We start from the raw sequence: 19,702 nt of genomic DNA on the forward strand, positions 1-19,702 counted from the left end.
TACATTGACGAAGAAAAAATGACGACAGACAATAGACGAACAAAAACGTGATTTCAGGAAGGGGGTTTACTAACAATTTAAATAGTTTTTCATATAACACTATTTAAATAATGTTGTGTCTTTACTTAATTAATTGCTTTATTTTCATTAAACATATTTTTTATAAAAAAGAATTAATATAAAAAATGATATACGAAGGATCTTACAAAAAAGACTCTTAAAATGCTTAAAAAACCGTCCATGTAAAGCCTTGGACACTAGTAGACTCCTGGACATTGACACTCCAGCAAAGTCAATAATTAAACAAATAAAAATAAAAATAAAATAAAATAACCAAATTTATTACATATTTCAACGGATAATTATAACACTAACAAAAGGATAAAATTCCAAAAAATAGCGAAGCGCCAGCAATCACAAACATAAAATAGCGACACTAACGTGAAACCTTAATTGAAGTCACATGAATCTCCCTCTTTTGTCTGCTAAACATACACGAACCAAATCCACAAGCAATATCTCATCGCCCCCTCCACCTTGTGCTGCGCGTGGACTTGTCCGTTCCCCCACTTCACGCGCCACCCTCCTCCGCCACACCCCAAATCAAGGAGCGCGTGGACACCCAAAATAATAATGATAATAAAATAATGATGAAAAAGCTGAATCCATAGCTCCTGAAATTGCACAAAGCACAAACCATCAGCAACACAGCTCAAGCAGCTAAAAACTTGGTGCTACCTTTCCAATTATAGCACTTCCTCTAACATCACTCCTTTCCTTTTGGATCAACACCCGCAAAAAAAAAAAAAAACCAAGAAAAAGGAAAAGAAAGATCTCTACCTTGTTCTTTCATAACTCTTTTTTTTTTTTAGCTTGATTTCTATGTCTCGCCCACCCAACTACGAGTTCCAAGAATGGTGGAACAAGCAACGGGAGAAGAACAGCCTCGACCTCCACGACGACCAATCAGACCAATTCATGGTGGTGGACGTCGACGACGGCGGCGGTGGCGTCCGCTCCGATCCTTCGGTGGAAAAAGAACGTTCTAGAAGCGCGCGGCAACTGTCGTGGCTGTGGCTCTTGAAGTTCCAACAAATCGCGGCGTCGCTGGGATGGTTATCGAACGGTTTCTTCTTCCTTGTTCGAACCGCGAACCGCAGGATCGCCGATTCGGCGTCATTTCGCGGCGATACGTCGCGGCTTTACCGTGCGATCCGCGTGTTCTTGATCGTGGTGATCGTTCTGTTAGGGTTTGAGCTTTTGGCTTATTTCAAGGGGTGGCATTTTAGTCCACCGGATCCGAGTGACGTGGTTGGAATGGTTGGGGTTGTTTATGCCACGTGGCTTGATGTTAGGGTGAAATACTTGTCGCCACCGTTGCAGAGTTTGGCGAACCTGTGCACCCTGTTGTTCATTGTGCAATCGGTGGATAGGGTGGTTTTGATTTTGGGGTGTTTTTGGATTAAGTTTCGGAGGATCAAGCCTGTGGCTAGTGTGGATTATTATGATAGCATTGCTCGGAGCGTGGAGGATTACCCCATGGTGTTGGTTCAGATTCCAATGTGCAATGAGAGGGAGGTAAGGAGATGTAGGTTACTTACTTTGTCCCTTTTCAAACCTGTTTTGTTATGTTATGTCTTCTTAATGGTGCTTTTTTTTAATGATGGTGTCGGTTTTGGGGTTTGTTTGCGATCTGTGCTCTTGTGTGAATGTTGTGAAAATGTGATGTTGATGTTGATGATGAGTGTTTCTGTGGGCAAAATGCACGTAAATGAGGTGGGTGTGTGCAGAAGTTAAGGCTGGTTGAAGTTTGAGCATTGTAACTTGGCAAAGTAATTACAGAGGCGAGCTTATGGAAGAAGAAGCAACTGGCTTGCAGCTGCTTAGAACAATAGAAAAGATATAAGAAAAAGCAATAGATTTGGATAGAAGTCTTAAGCTCACCTGCTTAATTAGAATACTCAACATGTGCATAGATTCAGAATATAGGACGTGTATTTGTAGGCAGAGAATAAATGTATAAGTGTAACAAAAGACTATCAATGATAATAAGATATTAAGATTGGTGAACACATGATCTACAAAATCGTGTTTCTTTCAATACAGTGAAATGCAACTAAATGAGGCGGTGTCTGCAGAAGGGTGTTTGAGGGTTTGATAACTTTGATTGGCTTCTCCTATGAGTCATGTAGGGGTATATAATATGTAGCATGGAGCATGTGTGGTTGATTGAAGTTAGAACATTGTAACTTGCAAATGGCAAAACAAGGGGTATGTGTCTTGGAGCTTAGAGCTGTGAGCCTGTGACGGAATGGATGTTTGCTGAGAATCTGAGACATTGTGAATGAGACTGAGACTGGGTAAGTTGTTGGGTTTTGATGCTACCTTTTAAAGAGGAGTGGCAGATGATTGTTGTGTATGTGGTTGTTTAGGGGAAGAGGTAATCTTCTCTGAATGCTCCACTTGGGGAGCAATTACAGATGCAAGCTTATAGAAGCAACTACCATTTGGCTATGTAGATTGAAAAAAGAAAAGATGAAAGAAAAAGCAATAGATTTGTTTAAGATTCATATGCTTAATAAAAATAGTCAACCTATGCTTTGTATTTAAAGACAGATGCTAAGTATGTAGGTGGAGCAAGCCTTTTATATCAATATGGTAATAAGATATCAAGATAGGGGTATATTTTTTGACATCCTTCAAATATTGCTTGTTTAATTATTATGTCTTCAAATACAGGCTCCTCCCATTCTTTTCCTATCATGTCAGCTCACTAAGTTTCATAAAATGGGCATCATTTTAGTTGAAAGGTGGAGGTGCATCAAAGGCATTCTTAATGAGCTGATCAATTAAAAATCTGATATCTTGATTTAATGTCACTCTACTCTCCTTTTTTGGTTACCATAATTTTTGTCTTGTTGGCCCATAGGTTTACCAGCAATCCATTGGAGCAGTTTGTATCATGGATTGGCCAAAGGAGAGAATGCTTGTACAGGTTCTCGATGATTCTGATGAAGTAGATATCCAGCAGCTTATCAAGGCAGAAGTGCATAAATGGCAACAAAGGGGTGTTCAGATAATATATAGACATCGGCTTATTCGTACAGGCTACAAGGCAGGCAATCTTAAATCAGCAATGAGCTGTGATTATGTTAAGGATTATGAGTTTGTGGCAATATTTGATGCTGATTTTCAGCCAACACCAGATTTCTTAAAGAAGACAATACCTTATTTCAAGGTAATTTTATGTCTATACATTTGAAGTTAGCAGCATATATATGAGTATGAAAAAGAACAGTTATAGATGTTGTTATTTAGACTTAAATAAAAATGCTTATAATGATATCTTTATGTTTTAGATTGAACACATCCTTGTATAAAGGCTTTTGAGTTTGAATTTGGAAATGTGATGCTTTTCACCCTTTGGAAGTTGAGCTCAAGCATACTATATAACATTTTGTGTAACAATCTAATCAATGATTTTAAATCAAGATTACTCATTCAGGGCAAAGGGTGATAAGTCGCACGCATGTGCAGCCATCCACCCATCCTCATTCAAAACTAAAGTTTTGAACCTTCAGTGATTATTTTTATTTGTATCATTTTTGTAACTGGTTTTCAAGTTGTATACGTGACTCTCAACTGGAAAGAATGAAAGAAAATTTCCCATAATTTTAGGAATTTAATTCACATATTATGAGACCAGAGTTGTTCCTTAATTCATCTAAAGGTAGTGCAACATTTAGTCTTGATAGTTGAATTTTTCTTTTAAATAGTATTTGTTGATACTTTGTTAGGAGTTAAGAGAGGTAAGGAAAGTTTGTCAGGACAGTTAGGAACTTAGGATGTTAGTTAGTCAATTAGATGGTGTTAGTGACATTAATAGAATGATTGAAGGGAAGGGGTTCATTCTGTTCTATATTCCTTGCAAATTGAGCTCTTGCTCCTTGTAAAAGGAGTAATACATTGTGAAGGGGAACCCTTGGATGATTGGAGTGTTCTTTCTCCTATTTTTTTGTTCAATCAATAAATCTTTTTTAGGTAACAAATTGGTCCAACCTACTGAATTCAAATTCCTAGGAGAAGAGGGCAGAAGTTACGGAGTCATGATTCACAGCCCTTGGCTGGTCTTCTTTTCCCATCAACCAAACGTAACACCCGAACAAAAGGAACCATGATTTTCAAAGTATATACCACATTATTCCAAAATACAGGATTTAATAGAATTTTAGTTGCTTGCTTCCCTTTAACATCCTTTGTCAATTTGTTTTTACACCACTCCTCAAAAGTAAATATCTTTCTAAGATTTGTTTTTTTCTTGATGAAGGTTTTCTAATGATAGAAAAGAAGTTGCAAGTCTAGTAATTGTATGCCTCACCAATTCCTTCTTGTTTGTAAAATTTCTCAACAAACTCAAGGTACTTGAATGACTGTAGATAAAGCCAACAACAAATATTCCCCTTTGAATTGTCTTCTTTATCAAGGGAAACTTTCCAATATCTTCATGCATAAGATCTATGCAATGAGCTGCACAAGGAGTCCAATAAAGATGTTGTCTTTTTGCTTCCAACATCTTATCAGTTAAAACATAATTGCTTCCATTATCTGTTATCACTTGCACAACTTTATCTTCTCCAATTTCTTCCACAAGAGCATCAAGCATCTCAAATAATTTTTCACTAGTCTTCACAAAATTAGATCCATCAATAGACCTCATAAACATAGTCCCAGCAGGAGAATTGACCAAGAAATTAATCAAACATCTTTGCTTTTGATCTGTCCATGCATCTGACATGATAAAACAACTATGTTTGCTCCATTGCTCCTTATGATCTTTCATCAAATAATCAGTATATTCTAGCTCTTAAGAAGTGAAACTCGAATATCATGATAATTTGGGGCCGGTAAATTTGAACTAAAAGCACCAACAGCTGTGAGCATTTCTTGAAAGCTCTTCAGTTTAACAAGGTTAAAGGAAAGGCCATCTTGATACCAAAATTGAACTATGTATTGATGGACCCTTGTCTTGGCTTCTTTGTCACATCGTTCTCTTATATTTGTTTGTTTCAATTTTTCCTTTTTTCTTTTCTCAATGGCACTGTCTGGCTTTCTACAAAACAAGTCCATTAGCCCTTTCTGATTTTCAATGGCAATGCAACGGGTTTGGGTATCCTCTTCATCTTCACTTACATCATAGCTTATACTTTTAAAGCTTCTCACATTTGGCATCTCAAAATTATTTTGACTCTTTTTCCTTTTGATATGTCTCAATCTCTTTTCTAACTTCTTTTGGACACTTGGGACAAGCTTTCACGTTACCCTTCTTTCCAATTAAATATTGTTTCACTCTAGTGATTCCAGCACTCATAACTTTTCTACAAAAGTTACATACAATGTTGTTTGTATCTCTATTTTTCACCGAATGAGCATATTTCCATCCCGGATTAGAACAATTAGAAGTTCTTGAACAATTTGATGAAGACTCATGTTGAGACATGTTAAGAGTAGCTGAAATAAATTGAATTTTTTTTTTAGGAAAATTAGAGAAAAAATAGAGATGTGGGAGAGGTAGAAATTGAAAGATGAAAAAGGTAAAACTTAAATGAGAGAAATAAAGAAAAAACTGAGAGGAAAAATGAAAAAAATAGCTACTAGAAAAAATGGAGTTGCCAGAAAAGGAGCTATAGTTGCCGAAAATGGAGGTTAGAGTCGGAGATGGTGCATCCGTCGGAAATGGAGATTGAAATGCACCAAAACAAAAACCCAAGGAGCCCAAGACAAAAGGAGATCGAGAGTGAAATCTTGATGGAGGGAAGAGAGAAGAGATGAGCAGAGAGGAGAGTGAGATCGCGAAGAGAGGGAGAGTGAGATTGTAAGGAGAAGAGAGGGAAAAACCTGGATTTAGGGTTGGGTTCTGAACTGAGTCGGGTCGGGTCTGGCCCAAAAGTGCAGAGAAACCTTATTTTCAAAAAAAAAAAAAAAAAACACCATTTCTGCCATGACATTCCGCCACGCCACGCCATCTTCGTAATGGGCTCCGTCATTTCCGTCATGCCATTTCGCCATGGCGCTGCTATAACTGACATTTAACAACACTGAGAAGGGCAGAGGTTATGGAGTCATGATTCACAGCCCTTGAGTCTTCGGTGGAATATCTCAAGAAGGCGGCCACCAGCAACCACAGCTCTCAGCTCTTATAATAAAAAAGGGGGTCAGCAAATGCTGTTCTCAGCTCTCAAAATCATGAAGATTGAGAGAATTGAAGAGATCAAACAGGTGCTGCAGCTGTTGGTGAAGAAACAAGAACAACATTAGAACCAAATGAGTCATTGAAGATGAAGGGGGTCTCTGATTCTTGTGGGTTGCTATCTCATTCTTACAAGGCCAGCATTTTAGAGCTGGAGCATGTGCCATAAACAAAAGCTAATGAATAAAGAGGTTGATCCCCATTCAACTGAGCATATCAAGAAGAGCATCGAGGGAGTGAGTCAGAATGCAGTGAAGCAGAGGCTTGCTCTTGGACAAGAAAGGTGGAGTCAGTCACCTTTGGTGGCAGCACAAAAGGGGAAACTAAAATGAGGGGTAGTGATTTTGTTGAGCATGGCAGTGACTCTGTTAGGTATGGTGTTAGTTAGGGACATATTAATTGTTAGTTATAATAAATTAGTTTGTTAGCTCAATTATTTAGTTACAATATATTAGTTTGTTAGCCTTAATTAGTTAGTAATTTGGGATGGTTTAGATTGTAGAAGAAATAAGGCATATGGCCTCTATAAATAAGATGGAGGAAGAGAGAGATGTCAGCTTGTCAATTGTGGTGCAATCACTCAAAGAACTATTGAGTGTGTTTTATTCTATAATGCAAGGAGTTTCTTCTTGTATTTCTTAATAAAGCTACCAATTTCTATCAGACTCGTTGCAATCTTTTGGACCAGAAAAGTCGAGAAGGTAATTCATTGATCTAGAACTAGACTTATGGTGGAGAAGAAAACAAAAGTGATGAAATAAAATGTTAGAATCCAACTGTAAGGTATGAGACTTGAGTCACACATTAGAAGAATAAGATTCTACTATGGGGTTTATAAGGCCTTGGGCTTTCCAACTACAACAGGTAGGTTTTGTTGTGTGGTTCTCTCAAGGTTCTTATCAATTGGTAGCCCTTTCACCATGTTTCTATTGGTGCACATTCAGCTTGCATGGGCATCAGGGCTACTGAGCGTGGTGGGATACTAGGATCCAATTGTAAGGTATGAGACTTGAATCTCACATTGGAAGGGTAGGATTCTAATGTGGGGTTTATAAGGCCTTGAATTCTCTAACTACAACAGCTAGCTTTTGTAATGTAGTTCTCCTGAGGTTGAAATATTTATGGTGGAGGAAGAAAGTTGATCCATGAATGAAAAGGAGAAACATGGGGAGAGCAGAGAGAATTTGGGATGCAAAACATTTTTTAAGATAACCCAATAGTAGAAGAAATCATGAAGGAAGTCAAACAGGGAAAGGCGGCAATTGCTCAAAAGCTTGGGATTTTCAGTAGTTTGCTTCTAGCAGAAAGAGGGTCTTCATATGGAAGGGATGGAAGTCTGAGTTTCTTGCAAACTGTGGGACTCAGCATTGCCTGAACCTCTGGACTCAGATTCACCCACAGAGGCTAATGAGTCATCTGTTACTGAGTTCTGGTTCTCATGATATGCTGGTCAATCTGCTACTGCCTGAACCACTGGATTCAAGTTTGCATCAGTCAATGGGAAGATGTGGTGATTGCAGCAAGGCCTACTGCAGTGAAATGCAACATGAATGAAGAGAAGAGAGATAAAATTGTAATTACACCAATCAATCCCATTTCTTGATCTAATAGGTCAAGCCCAGACCATGAGACACGCACTTTGATTTTATAGAAGATTACTTTTTAGGCTTTGAAGGGGCAAGCCCATTTCTCTAAGGCCATGGAGGAGATCATGACTCATGAGGCTGGGAAATATGGATCTAATCAGAGGAGGAAGATTTGCTTCTAGGGTACACTTTGGGGCATACATTAGCCACAACCTTGTCTCACTGCTGTGGGCCTTTAGGTTAAAGAAACTGCAAAAGATCCCATTTTGTGTTACCAACAGCATGTTTAGCAAAAAGTTCACCATCCCACGTCCCCTGTTTGTCTGCCTAAGACAGCGCTCTAGATTTTAGTCTTGCTTCTAGAATTCCAATATTCCATCCTTAAGGACAAGGTTGAATTTCAAGAGGGTGGAATATTTGTTACCAAAGAAAGATTTGATTAATTTAACAGAAAATTTGAGAAAGAATACTCTTCCTCCAACGATTTGCCATTCATGAAGGACTTCTTTTTTCACAAAGAGCAAATGCTCAATTTACAAATGATATAGAACATAATTAGCTTCTTCCCTTCAATGCTTCTAAGTTCTAACTCCTGGCATACTTTTAGGAGTTTAAAAAGATAGATTGATAATGTTCTTTTGTAATTCATTAAATATGTTAAGTATCTCCTTTTTATCCCCAACTATAAAATAGTTTGAATGAATAGTTCAGCTCCTTCGAGATGTCATCAATCACATTCATGCTGCATCTGTCATTGCCTCTTGCAAATTATTCAGAAGTGCATCAATATAAGCAGTACAAGTAATTGATGACTTCTATTAGAATGACAGTAAACAAATTATTTCTAGATATGAAGACAATGTTTATGTCATAGAAATTAAATAAATACAGGAGCAATGTTTTCAACAGTCTAAACAGATAGTAGAAAATGATTATTTATTAAATTACTATGTCATTTTAAATGATTCCTTGTTTTGCTCTAACTGAAGGGAAAGGATGATTTAGCATTAGTCCAGGCAAGATGGGCATTTGTAAACAAGGATGAGAACTTGCTTACTAGATTGCAGAACATCAATTTGTCATTCCACTTTGAGGTGGAACAGCAGGTGAATGGTGTCTTCATTAACTTCTTTGGTTTCAATGGAACTGCTGGTGTCTGGAGAATAAAGGCCCTTGAGGAAAGTGGTGGCTGGTTGGAGCGAACAACTGTTGAGGACATGGATATTGCTGTCCGTGCTCATCTCTGTGGATGGAAGTTTATCTTTCTCAATGATGTTAAGGTGCATTATATTTCAAATTTGGTGCCTAATAAATGTTTGGAGAGTTTAATGACTATTTTGCTTCTTTCAGTGTCTTTGTGAACTTCCAGAGACCTATGAGGCATATAAGAAACAACAACACCGCTGGCATTCTGGTCCGATGCAATTGTTTCGCTTGTGTTTTGTAGACATACTTCGATCAAAGGTAATGAATTCCATGCATGTTTTATTATTATTATTATAATATTGTCAGAATATAAATAGGGTTTTGCTAATATACTCCAGCCCCTTTTTTTGAAGTAGTATTGTTGCATAGTACACCAATATTTTAATAGGTAACCCAAACTACATTTAAATACAATAACTACATTCGAAGGGTATTTAAGTCATTTCATTTTTCTCTTTCCGGCATTCACTGTCTTCTCCAAAGTATGTTAAACCAGAAAGCAGACAACAGAAATTGCACGACGAGATCATTTTAATTCAAATTATGCATTTGCTAATACTCGGTGAATGATTAAATACTACAACATCGCTCAAAATAGTATACACAAGATGGTCCAAACAGTGACAATGAGGAGTTATCCCATTGTGTTATACTGATTCCTAAGCACACGATTGACATTCTAGCACATTTAAATGTGCATTATGCAGCAGCTAGTAATCTTCCAACTGCATAAACCAGTAACCTATAGTAATTTTCTCTCCTTAATTTCTTTTTTGATGACTTTGAAAAGAAAACATTGATTTCACTGTTTATTGGTGGGGCGACGGGGGTGTGGCTTTGGGAGTGCTGTGGGTGCTGATGGTAGTGCGGGAACATGCCTGTGGTGTGATGGTGTGGTGACGTGCCTGTGGCATGGCAGTGGGATGGCATTTGGGGTGGCTTCCTACACATGGGATAATGTGTTTCAGACTGTGGATGATAGCTACAGGGCAGCGTGGACAGAGAAAAGAAATTGATTTTTTTTAAATCTTTAAAAAATGAAATGACTTAAATGTCCTTTCAATGTATTCCCATTTAAAAGTAGTTTTTTCTTTGTCTTGAAATTTTGAATAGAGTGTCAAAATACTCCAACTTTAAAAAGTGTTGGAGTTTATTAGCAAAACCCATATAATATGCCGCTTTTCAATGTTTTAAATTCTGAACTTTATTTCCAAATTGTCTTTCAGTGAAAATATCTATTTCTTGGTAGTGAAATTTGAATTGTTATTACATAAATTCACTTACTAAGATGCATATGCACATCATGAAGATATTTGTTGTTGTTAACTGGTAATTGTTAGCATAGTTTAAGACATTCTACATGAAGATAGATTCACACAAGAGGAAAAGTGCCAACTTGATGGTATCAAATTTATGCTATTAGGCTACATAAATATTTTCTGCTGATTTGCTTCAATGATATTATGATTGTAAGGAGTAAGTTAAGAAAGGACTAAATGGTATTTGTTATGTGCCCAATTAGACACATGAATTATTGATATTTTGTGTGCATCTTTTACTCAATGTTAGACAGTTTTTAATCTTCTTTCTTGAGAAGACATGTAAGGGGTTAAGACTTCAAAGCTAAAACCCACCAACTTTGCACTACAAGAATGTTATGTCAACCTTACTTCATGCCTTGGTCTAAGTAATGCTCATGATGTGCATTGTAGTTAGACAGCATCGGTTTGCCTTGAGGGCAGAGGGAGCTTCTACAACTTCTCATTTTTTCTTTTATTAATAATAAAATAATAAAACCTGAATATCTCCTGCTGAAGCAATGGCATTTGAAAGAACCTTGCAAAATCATTATATAGTTCTCATAAAGCTGTTAACTGTCTACTCCTAACTAATTTCCTTTCTGTCAAACCCTTAGGAATTTAAAATCCAGTTGCATCAAGGAGTAAATAGTTGTATGTGATTAGGGATGGCAATGGGTAAAGTACCCGATGGGCACCCGCAAAATTTACCTACAATGGGTAGGGTATTTACCCGCTATACGGGTACGGGTATGGGTGTGGGTAAAAATCCGCAAATTTTAATGGAGATGGGTGTGGGTATGGGTATCTAAGTACCCATCCCGCCCCATACCCGCATATATATATATATATATATATATATATATATGTATGTATATATGCTTGAACTTTATTCTACAATTATGAATTGAATTTTTGTATTATTATATTACTTATGTGAAGTTATATAAGATTAATATAAAAATATATTTAATAATAAAGTAAATCAAAAAATTTATTTTGGTTTATATTTTTAATAGAAAAATTTATTTACTATTTTATATCATTTAATTAGGCTAATACAATTTAATTATTACATTGTTAATATGAGATTGACTTTTTTTAAAAATATTATTTATATATGACACACATAAAATATTTTTTACACAAATATTTTTGTTAATAAAATCATATTGATGTTTAAATTATAAAGTGAATGATAAATAATAAATATATTATAAATATTTTATAAATTTTACAATCACCTACTATTACCGTAAACTTATTATTTATTAATAATATTTAAATTTTATTTTTATATTTTAATTTAAAATAATATTTTTCTATGCAACATATGTATTACAAGCACAACTATAATCTATTGAATCTAAATAATATTATTCTTACTATTTATTCACATTCAAAGAAGTTATTGAAAAGATATAAATATAAAAAATTATTGTTAATTTTTATTTGTTAATTTTTTTAAGATAAAAAAGTATAATTTTTTTAATATACATGTATATTTCTTTATTATAAAATTTTGTTGTAACTATTTATCTTTTATTCAAATTCTTTTTTTTTAATTTATATACATTATAAATATTTAATTCACTAAAATAATTTTTCAAAAATTTATATTTTTGATAAAATACTTTCGTATAGTATATGAGTTAAAAAATACTAGTATTAATATATATATTAATTATATTATATTATATTATTTTAATTAAATCTATTATTTTTCTTACAATTTCAAATTCAAAAGTTAAAAAAAATATTTTATGTATCAACTTTATATTGTTAGTATTGAACTTCTCTACTCTAACTCTATTCTAATTCTCAATGTCTGTCTCACTAAAACTTAATAATTATGAAATATTATTCATTAGAGTTAGTTGATAATGCCGTCCCAAGAGGTTACTAAGTGATCCCACACGAAGGGACAATCATTGTACAGATCTATTTCGTTGTCGTTCTGACATTACCAATCAATCAAATCTCACACAAGATAGGATTATCACTGACAAATAACTTGTGTGTTTAGTTTTACTTATTGTTTCTAAGAATTTTAGTTTAGAAAATTATTATATTAAGATACATTTAACATTTATGATCTTTTGTATTATTATGTTACTTATGTGAAATTATATAAACATATTTTTCTTTATAAATATTTTTTTCTCAAACAAGCGCGGGTAATGGATACAAGACAGGTATGCGGGTACCCAGAAGGTATGGGTACGGGGATTAATGTTCATACCCACGCGGGTATGGGGCCAGGTACGAGTATTTTTTTAAAACGCGGGTATGGGGATGGGTACTGTAGTACCCTACCCATTGCCATCCCTATATGTGATGTGGTATAATAATTAAGCATCTACATCTTGTGGAATAGTGAAGTGCAGGCTTATTGAACGTTATTTTTCTCACAATTTATGTCCTTTATATTAGAAAATGTTAATTAAATTTGTTCAAAACTTTTGGCTATTGAAATGCTATGCTTAAACAATTATTTGTAATTTGTCCATATCTTGCGCTGTATGGAATGCTGACTCATTTGTCATCCATTTTATTGAAATAATTTGACTTTTAGTAGGATCTACAATTATGTTAATGTTAATTCCATTTGTACCAGGTTAGTTGGGGAAAGAAGGTCAATTTGATATTTCTGTTCTTCCTCCTGAGGAAGCTTATCCTGCCATTTTATTCATTCACCCTCTTCTGCATCATTCTTCCATTGACCATGTTCCTTCCCGAAGCTGAGCTCCCAACCTGGGTTGTTTGTTACATTCCTGGAATCATGTCTGTCCTAAGTGTTCTCCCAGCTCCACGGTCATTTCCGTTTATAGTTCCTTACCTTTTATTTGAGAACACTATGTCAGTAACTAAATTTAATGCCATGATATCTGGATTATTTCACTTTGGAAGTTCTTATGAGTGGGTGGTTACAAAAAAGTTAGGAAGATCGTCAGAGACAGATTTGGTTACCTTTGAGAAAGAATCTCAACCTCTAATGCGATCTACTAGTCTTCATAGATCATCCTCAGATTCAGGCATTGAGGAACTAAGCAAACTAGAATTGTCAAAGAAAACTGGGAAGCCCAAAAGAAATCGTCTCTTCAGGAAAGAACTTGCTCTTGCATTTATTTTGTTAACTGCCTCAGTTAGAAGCTTACTATCTGCCCAAGGGATTCACTTCTACTTCCTATTATTTCAAGGGATAAGCTTTCTGGTTGTTGGTCTTGATTTGATTGGAGAGCAGGTTAGTTGAGGTCCAAATTTTGGATTTTGAGTGCATACAAAACCTTGCAGATCATCATTGATACAAGATAAAGGTCGAAATGGCCCTTAAACCCATCCCTGAACACATTGATTTGAGCCTAAGCTGTTCAGTGGTTTTTGGCTCCCAATTAAAGCAAATCAGTTGCCTTGACGCCCAACTTGCAGTTCTGTTTGTTTTTGCTGTAAAGACTTCTGCCTTGTTGTTGCCAAGTCATATGGCTTAAGTTACGTAAAAATTGTTTCAATTCCGAATGGCGAAACGTATGGACACTGAAAAAAATGGTGGTTCTAGATTCCTGACCTATAATGCCAATATACAATTGCTTGCCTGCCTGAACTGGAAAGATGGAGATTTGTTAGATTATAACATTTTTTATTCTTTTGAATGTTGACATACTGTACAATCAGAGAGTTTCATTATATCGTTGCTTAAATTGTATTTGTTATCAGGCAGCGAGATTTTTGGTGCATCTCCTACCAAGTATATTTTCATCGTTTCCCATTAATCTTATTGGTTGTCTTTATCATAGTTTACTTTTATACTTGATTAAGGTTGTGAAACTCTTGAGCCTTGTAAATGGATAACCTCAATATTACCTGTCTGATTAAGCAAGCTTATCCAGAAATAAGGATTGTCAAACGCAGGACTCTAGACAGTACCAAATTTGTGCTGGTTTCGCAAGCATATTTACAAGAGATTGTATCTCGCAATCGCCAGTGTAGATTGGCAAAGATTATAAATTGATTAAAGAGGAGGAAAAATAAACTAAAATTTTAACCAATTCATCCAAAAATTCAAGGGTGGTTATTGAATGGGGTAAAGCGGAGATGAGTGGTTTATGTTAACGATGTAGAGTATCTGTAAAATTAATTTGGCTTAAAAGTGAGTTTAAAAGTAAATTTTTTTGTATGGGAGATTTTTCCTTAAAAGTAAATCTGTAATAAAATTCATATGCAAAAGTTATAAATTACTACCTTGGTTTCAGATGTGAGTTTGAAAAAATAAATTAGTCAAGAGTTACTAAAACATCATTGTTTTTTTTTCAAAATCATGTTTCAATAAAATTACATGATTATGTGATATTTTAACGTGTATCAATGCATGTTTGATAATACGTTGATATAAACTTTACGTTCACATAAAAGTTACTACTAGTCACATTGTTGTAAATGCAAATGTGAATCTAATGCTATTTCGATGTAGTTCCAAACACATTAATTGTAGTTATAGTAAACAATTATCAACTAAATATGTGCAAGTTAAAGGTTGATCTAGCAAAAAATTTGGTATCAAAGACCGAAAAACATTGTAACTTTCATAGGAGTGATATTGATAAATTAGCAAAAAGAGAAAATAAGTAATAATTAAATTACTTCCTAACATCATGAGTATTGGTCAAATTAAAAAAATTTATTTTACTTCTTAAAACTACCCAATGTTGGTCTATTCAAGTCAACTCATGTCTTTTCCTCTTTTTTTTTTTAGGAGGTCATGAACTCGATTGTTTAAGCTACAAGACATAAACTTACAGTTAAAAAAATGGAGACTCAACCAAACCAACTTCAACTTTTTTTTTTTTTTAAATGTGTAAGGTTTGGACAATAAAATTTGATCTTAAATTAAATCTAAATTTTTTAATCTCATCCGATAAAATTCGATGCAGGCTAAGCTCACAAATTTCATAAAAGTTCAAAAAAAGTTTATTTTTGTAAACCTAAATTACATCTAAATTTTTGACCGAGTGTGCTAATGTCACTCCAACGAGTCAATCTAAATGAACAAAATAACCCGTTTTGCCTACTCTACACGAGTACCAAATAAAGATCAACTCCATATAATGTGTTTTACTCTTTTTCCATTTTGTCATCCTCTTCAATTGAATTATTCCTTATGCCTAGGAATATGAAAACTATTAAGTCATAATGAGATGGAAATGTATAGAATTTAAATACATCACTAGTTCAACTAGACAACAGAGAAGTGAAGAACAAGGAAGAAGAAAACTATAATCCTCGTTTTCTAGACTTGATACCTTAATCCCAAACATGTAGTTTTTTTTCCCTCGTCTTGATTTTTGGTTCTTTTCTTTCTTACTTAGATAATGGCTCTCTTCCTCCTTTCCTCACTTTATATTAGGTTTTAGAAAATCTTACTTTTCACCTCAAAACATAGGTAAAACTACAACTTTACTATGTTGCTGTCACGAATTACGGCTATGGTGATCACTACAGACAAGTTTTAGTGCTCTCTGGTTGGTAAAATTAATTGGTGATAGCTACTAAGGGTGTGGTGGCTACCACGGGCAGCTCATGGTGTTTGCTGGATGCTAAGATCTCTTTCTTTTCAAGCCTTTTCTCTACTCCAAAGTTATTTTTCCTACAAAATAATGCCTACAGTTGTATCTTGGCTAAATAAGTTGAATAAAAGCTAGAATGAAGTAAAACTATGTGATGGAAATGCAAAATTGACTTATATGGTATATGTAATGCCCTAAATTTTGGTAATATTAATTATTATTATTATATATATATGTATATATATATTCATATGTGTGTTGATTTATTTGATAATGATGTTTATGTGTATTAAGTACATGGATGTGTGTATTTATGTGTATGCATGACTGGATAGGGCTGAGATGGGTTAAGTGCCTAAGTGCAGGGCGTGATACTGGGCTGTTCTCACTATAGCGAGAGGGCCTTGGGATGAAGGACCAGAATTGTCGCCTTCTTGCTGTAGCGAGAGACGTCTCGCTGTAGCGATAGAGCGACAGTTTGGGTGCATTTCTGAGTGTAGTCTCACTGTAGCGAGATTCTGCAGAAACTAAGGTGCAGTTTCGTCTGATATTTTCGCTACAGCGTGAGGGCGTGTTGCGACCAGAAAAGGATTTAAAGGGGGTTTAGGGTTTGAGAAGTTATTTCTCAAAAATTCCTTCGAATCCCTCAACCCAGAACCCTTTTCCACTGATTAAATTGCCTCCAAAGCCGTCGAGAGCTTGATTGAAGGTTGAATCCATGTGGGGAATGCTTGGAGGTGAGTTTTAATGGTTAGGGTTCTGTTTCTCATCCTCTTTTCTCTGTTTCTCGGTTTCTTGGAGTTTTCTTGGAGTTTTTCCATGTGTTTTAGGCCAAAATCGGTGTAGGGAGCACGTTCGTGGTTGAATTTGAGTGTGAGACGTCAATCCAAGGTAAGGGGGAACTCTACCATATCTTAATGTATTGTAATTCTTGTGTGTTTTGATGATTAATGCAATGTGGCTGAGATAGAAGATAAAAATTATATGTTTGATGAAAATTGATATGCAATGTGATGTGTGATAGAATAATTGGACCCCGTGAGGGTGATTGTGTGTGATGGAATGTCATTGATTGGTGAATTAATGATATTGTGAAATGAATGTGGGTCTAGTGTCGTGTATTTGAGTGTCATGTGGGGATGTGTGCCGTGTGTAAGCATGACTATTGCATGCGTAAATGAAATATGTGTGAATGGGCATGTTAGTGTTGTTGTAATGTGCTGTGAATAGTTCAGCAATACACTGGGGATGTGGGAGATGAGGACGGTAGAAATACCTTGGGAAAGAGGGAGTAGTGGTGACACCGACTGAGGAACGGGTGCACCACGGGCCACACATTCTCTTCCTGACTAGACCTCTGACTACTATCTTTGTTGAGCGACCCGTAACTGCCCACGTGGTATCCGTGAGGCGGGGTAACTGGCGACCATTCATGGTGTAAATCTGTGATCACAGTGCTGCAATGAATATGGCTGGCGTGCATATGCATGAGTTTATGAATTATACTTATGGATGTGGAATGCTACTTGTGAATGTAATTGTTTAATATATTGGAAAAGTACTGGAGGTGAGACTCTATGTTGACTGTGTGTTTTTGGGTAGTGTAGAGTACTCACCCTTACATTCATTTTTCAGGTAATCAAGACGATCAGCACCAGACTCAGTGAAGGGACGGATGGATTACTATAGGACTTAGATTTTATTTTGAAATTGTTGTAATTGAACTAGTCCTGTCGCAGTTATTTGATATTAATTTGTAACCCTTCACTTATTTTAAAATTTTTTATGAAAATTTGGTTATCCAATTTTCGAAATTATTATTTAATTGAAATTAAATTTAAGGTGTTACAGTATACATTCTACACATACATCAAATATAACGAAGGGGAAGTTCATTCAGCTAATGCAACCTTACCTAAATAAGATAAAATCAGCTAAAGATAATGTTGAAATAAGTAAATATTTTGTTCCAACAACTCCTAGATTCTAACCATCTCTCAAAATTGTATTGTGTAAAGAAGCAACACAGGCTAGGATGGTAATTGCTAGATGGATTTTTAAGCACTCGGTCCATTTATTGCAATACAATCAACATACTTTTAACCGGCTTTGGATGCAATTGCTGCAATTATTTCTGGTTTTAAAGGTCCATCTTATTATGAGTAGGGTTAACTTGTTCTGAGATTGTAAGCAAAAGTGTCAATTATTTGTGAGATGTCATCTGGCCAATTGGGTTAAGACTAGATGTACAATCATAGTTGATATATATAGGGGGAGTGATCAAAGCGAAAAGACATTGATAAACTTTTTTATTTATTGTCTTGCTAGTATAACATTTGTGAAATATGTTGATGCATTAGATATTGTGAAAAGTGGGATCATTATGTAATTTTTTAGAAGTTATTGAGTGGGTTGGACTTGATAATGTTCATAGAGTAATAAATAGTATAACAGATTATGTAGTTTTTGGTAGATTAATACAAGAAAAATATAAAACCATTTAGTCCCCTTGTGTTGCTCATTGTTCGAATTTCCTTTTCGAAGACATTGGTAGCATGCCTCATGTGCCAAACCTAGCATTAAAATCTTCTAAGGTAACTATCTTTATATACTATCATATGAATTTGTTATCTTCACTTAGGAAAAGAGAAGGGTTGGACAGAAATTGTAAATCCAAGAGTGTCTCAATTTTCTTTCACTTTTATCACATTGAAAAAAATTTATGATCACTAGAATGATTTACAAGCATTAGATGTACAAGTACTTTACTAAGCTATAAGTACTATCGTTTTTTATGATAAGTTTCGAAATGATTGCTTAATTATATTGAAGATTGCAGTTCCCGTTACTCATTTACTAAGGACCGTAGATGTGAATAAAAAGCCTTCTTTGGAATATGTTTACGGAGGCATGCACTGCACAAAGAATTCAAGAAAGGATATGTTAAAGAATAAAAGTAATTTGTATATGCATTACACAGATAATATCATCAAGGCTAAGTGGGATAACAATTTGAAGTGCAATCTTCATGCACAACTTACTTATTGAATCCTATTTTTTTCTAAGATGGAAAAAAGTTTAGTAAGGAGAATAGGATCGTTAAAGAACTTCTTAATTTGTTTAAGGTAAAAAGCCTTTGTCCTAACTTGTCCAAAGCCATTCAAGAAATTCAAGTGTATAGGAACAAACAAGAAACTCTTTGTCAAGAAAGTGCTTAAAGTCACCAATTATGCAATAGCCTATAATTATAAAAATCTGTTTGTTTTAATGTTTTGAAGATTAATTATGCTCACGTAATTAAATATTCCTTTTTAGATCAATGCTAGAAATTTTATGGAGGTAGTGCTTCTAACTTTACAAAAGTTAACAATATGTCTTCTAAGCTAAATATCATATTCTTTGGGATGTGATATAAATTATTTTTTTGAATACATTCATACGAAGAAAATAAATACACAAGAACATAAAAGGATAATTTATCATGCTTATGCTATTTATAACTTGCGTTTAGAGAATAGGTATATGAATTTACTCAAAGTCAGACCATAGTTGTCGTTTATTTCTTTTAGTTTATTTAAGTTCCTATTTTAATACTTTATGATTGTATAATAACAGATGTTATGATCCTACTCATAATGAATCTATTTACCAAGTTGAATTCTGGTAATTGAGCAAGAAGCACCCTGAGTTTAATGTTGATGAGGTCGAGAATGAGAATATTATTTATGATGACAACACAATTCCAATAAATACTGCATAATTATTATATGAAAATATATGTGTGAAGAATAGTACTTATGAAGA

At 34.8% G+C, this 19,702-nt stretch overlaps 1 protein-coding gene across 2 annotated transcripts; it reads left to right on the forward strand.

The window, feature by feature from the left end:
* The first annotated feature begins 412 nt into the window (after positions 1 to 412).
* Positions 413 to 14,215, forward strand: LOC113849646 (probable xyloglucan glycosyltransferase 6). 2 transcript variants are annotated; one of them, XM_027479689.1, is made up of 5 exons: positions 413 to 1,578; positions 2,930 to 3,238; positions 8,823 to 9,113; positions 9,184 to 9,297; positions 12,955 to 14,215. In XM_027479689.1, the coding sequence occupies exons 1-5, from the start codon at positions 883 to 885 to the stop codon at positions 13,588 to 13,590; spliced, it is 2,046 nt and encodes a 681-aa protein (XP_027335490.1). In that variant the 5' UTR covers positions 413 to 882; the 3' UTR covers positions 13,591 to 14,215. The 2 variants fall into 2 exon arrangements, with proteins under 2 accessions (XP_027335490.1, XP_027335491.1); XM_027479690.1 differs by having other exon boundaries at positions 598 to 1,578; positions 8,823 to 8,939; positions 12,955 to 13,897.
* The last annotated feature ends 5,487 nt before the right edge of the window (positions 14,216 to 19,702 follow it).

The sequence above is a fragment of the Abrus precatorius genome, unplaced genomic scaffold (assembly GCF_003935025.1).
Source record: "Abrus precatorius isolate BTA unplaced genomic scaffold, Abrus_2018 Scaffold9, whole genome shotgun sequence".
NCBI classification, from domain to species: domain Eukaryota; kingdom Viridiplantae; phylum Streptophyta; class Magnoliopsida; order Fabales; family Fabaceae; genus Abrus; species Abrus precatorius.

Excerpts from the sequence above, each read along its gene's own strand:
- LOC113849646 (XM_027479689.1), top strand. The coding sequence starts at position 883 with ATGTCTCGCCCACCCAACTACGAGTTCCAAGAATGGTGGAACAAGCAA. Across the intron at positions 9,114-9,183 it reads TCTTTCTCAATGATGTTAAG|TGTCTTTGTGAACTTCCAGA; the intron begins GTGCATTATATT and ends TGCTTCTTTCAG. Across the intron at positions 9,298-12,954 it reads TAGACATACTTCGATCAAAG|GTTAGTTGGGGAAAGAAGGT; the intron begins GTAATGAATTCC and ends CATTTGTACCAG.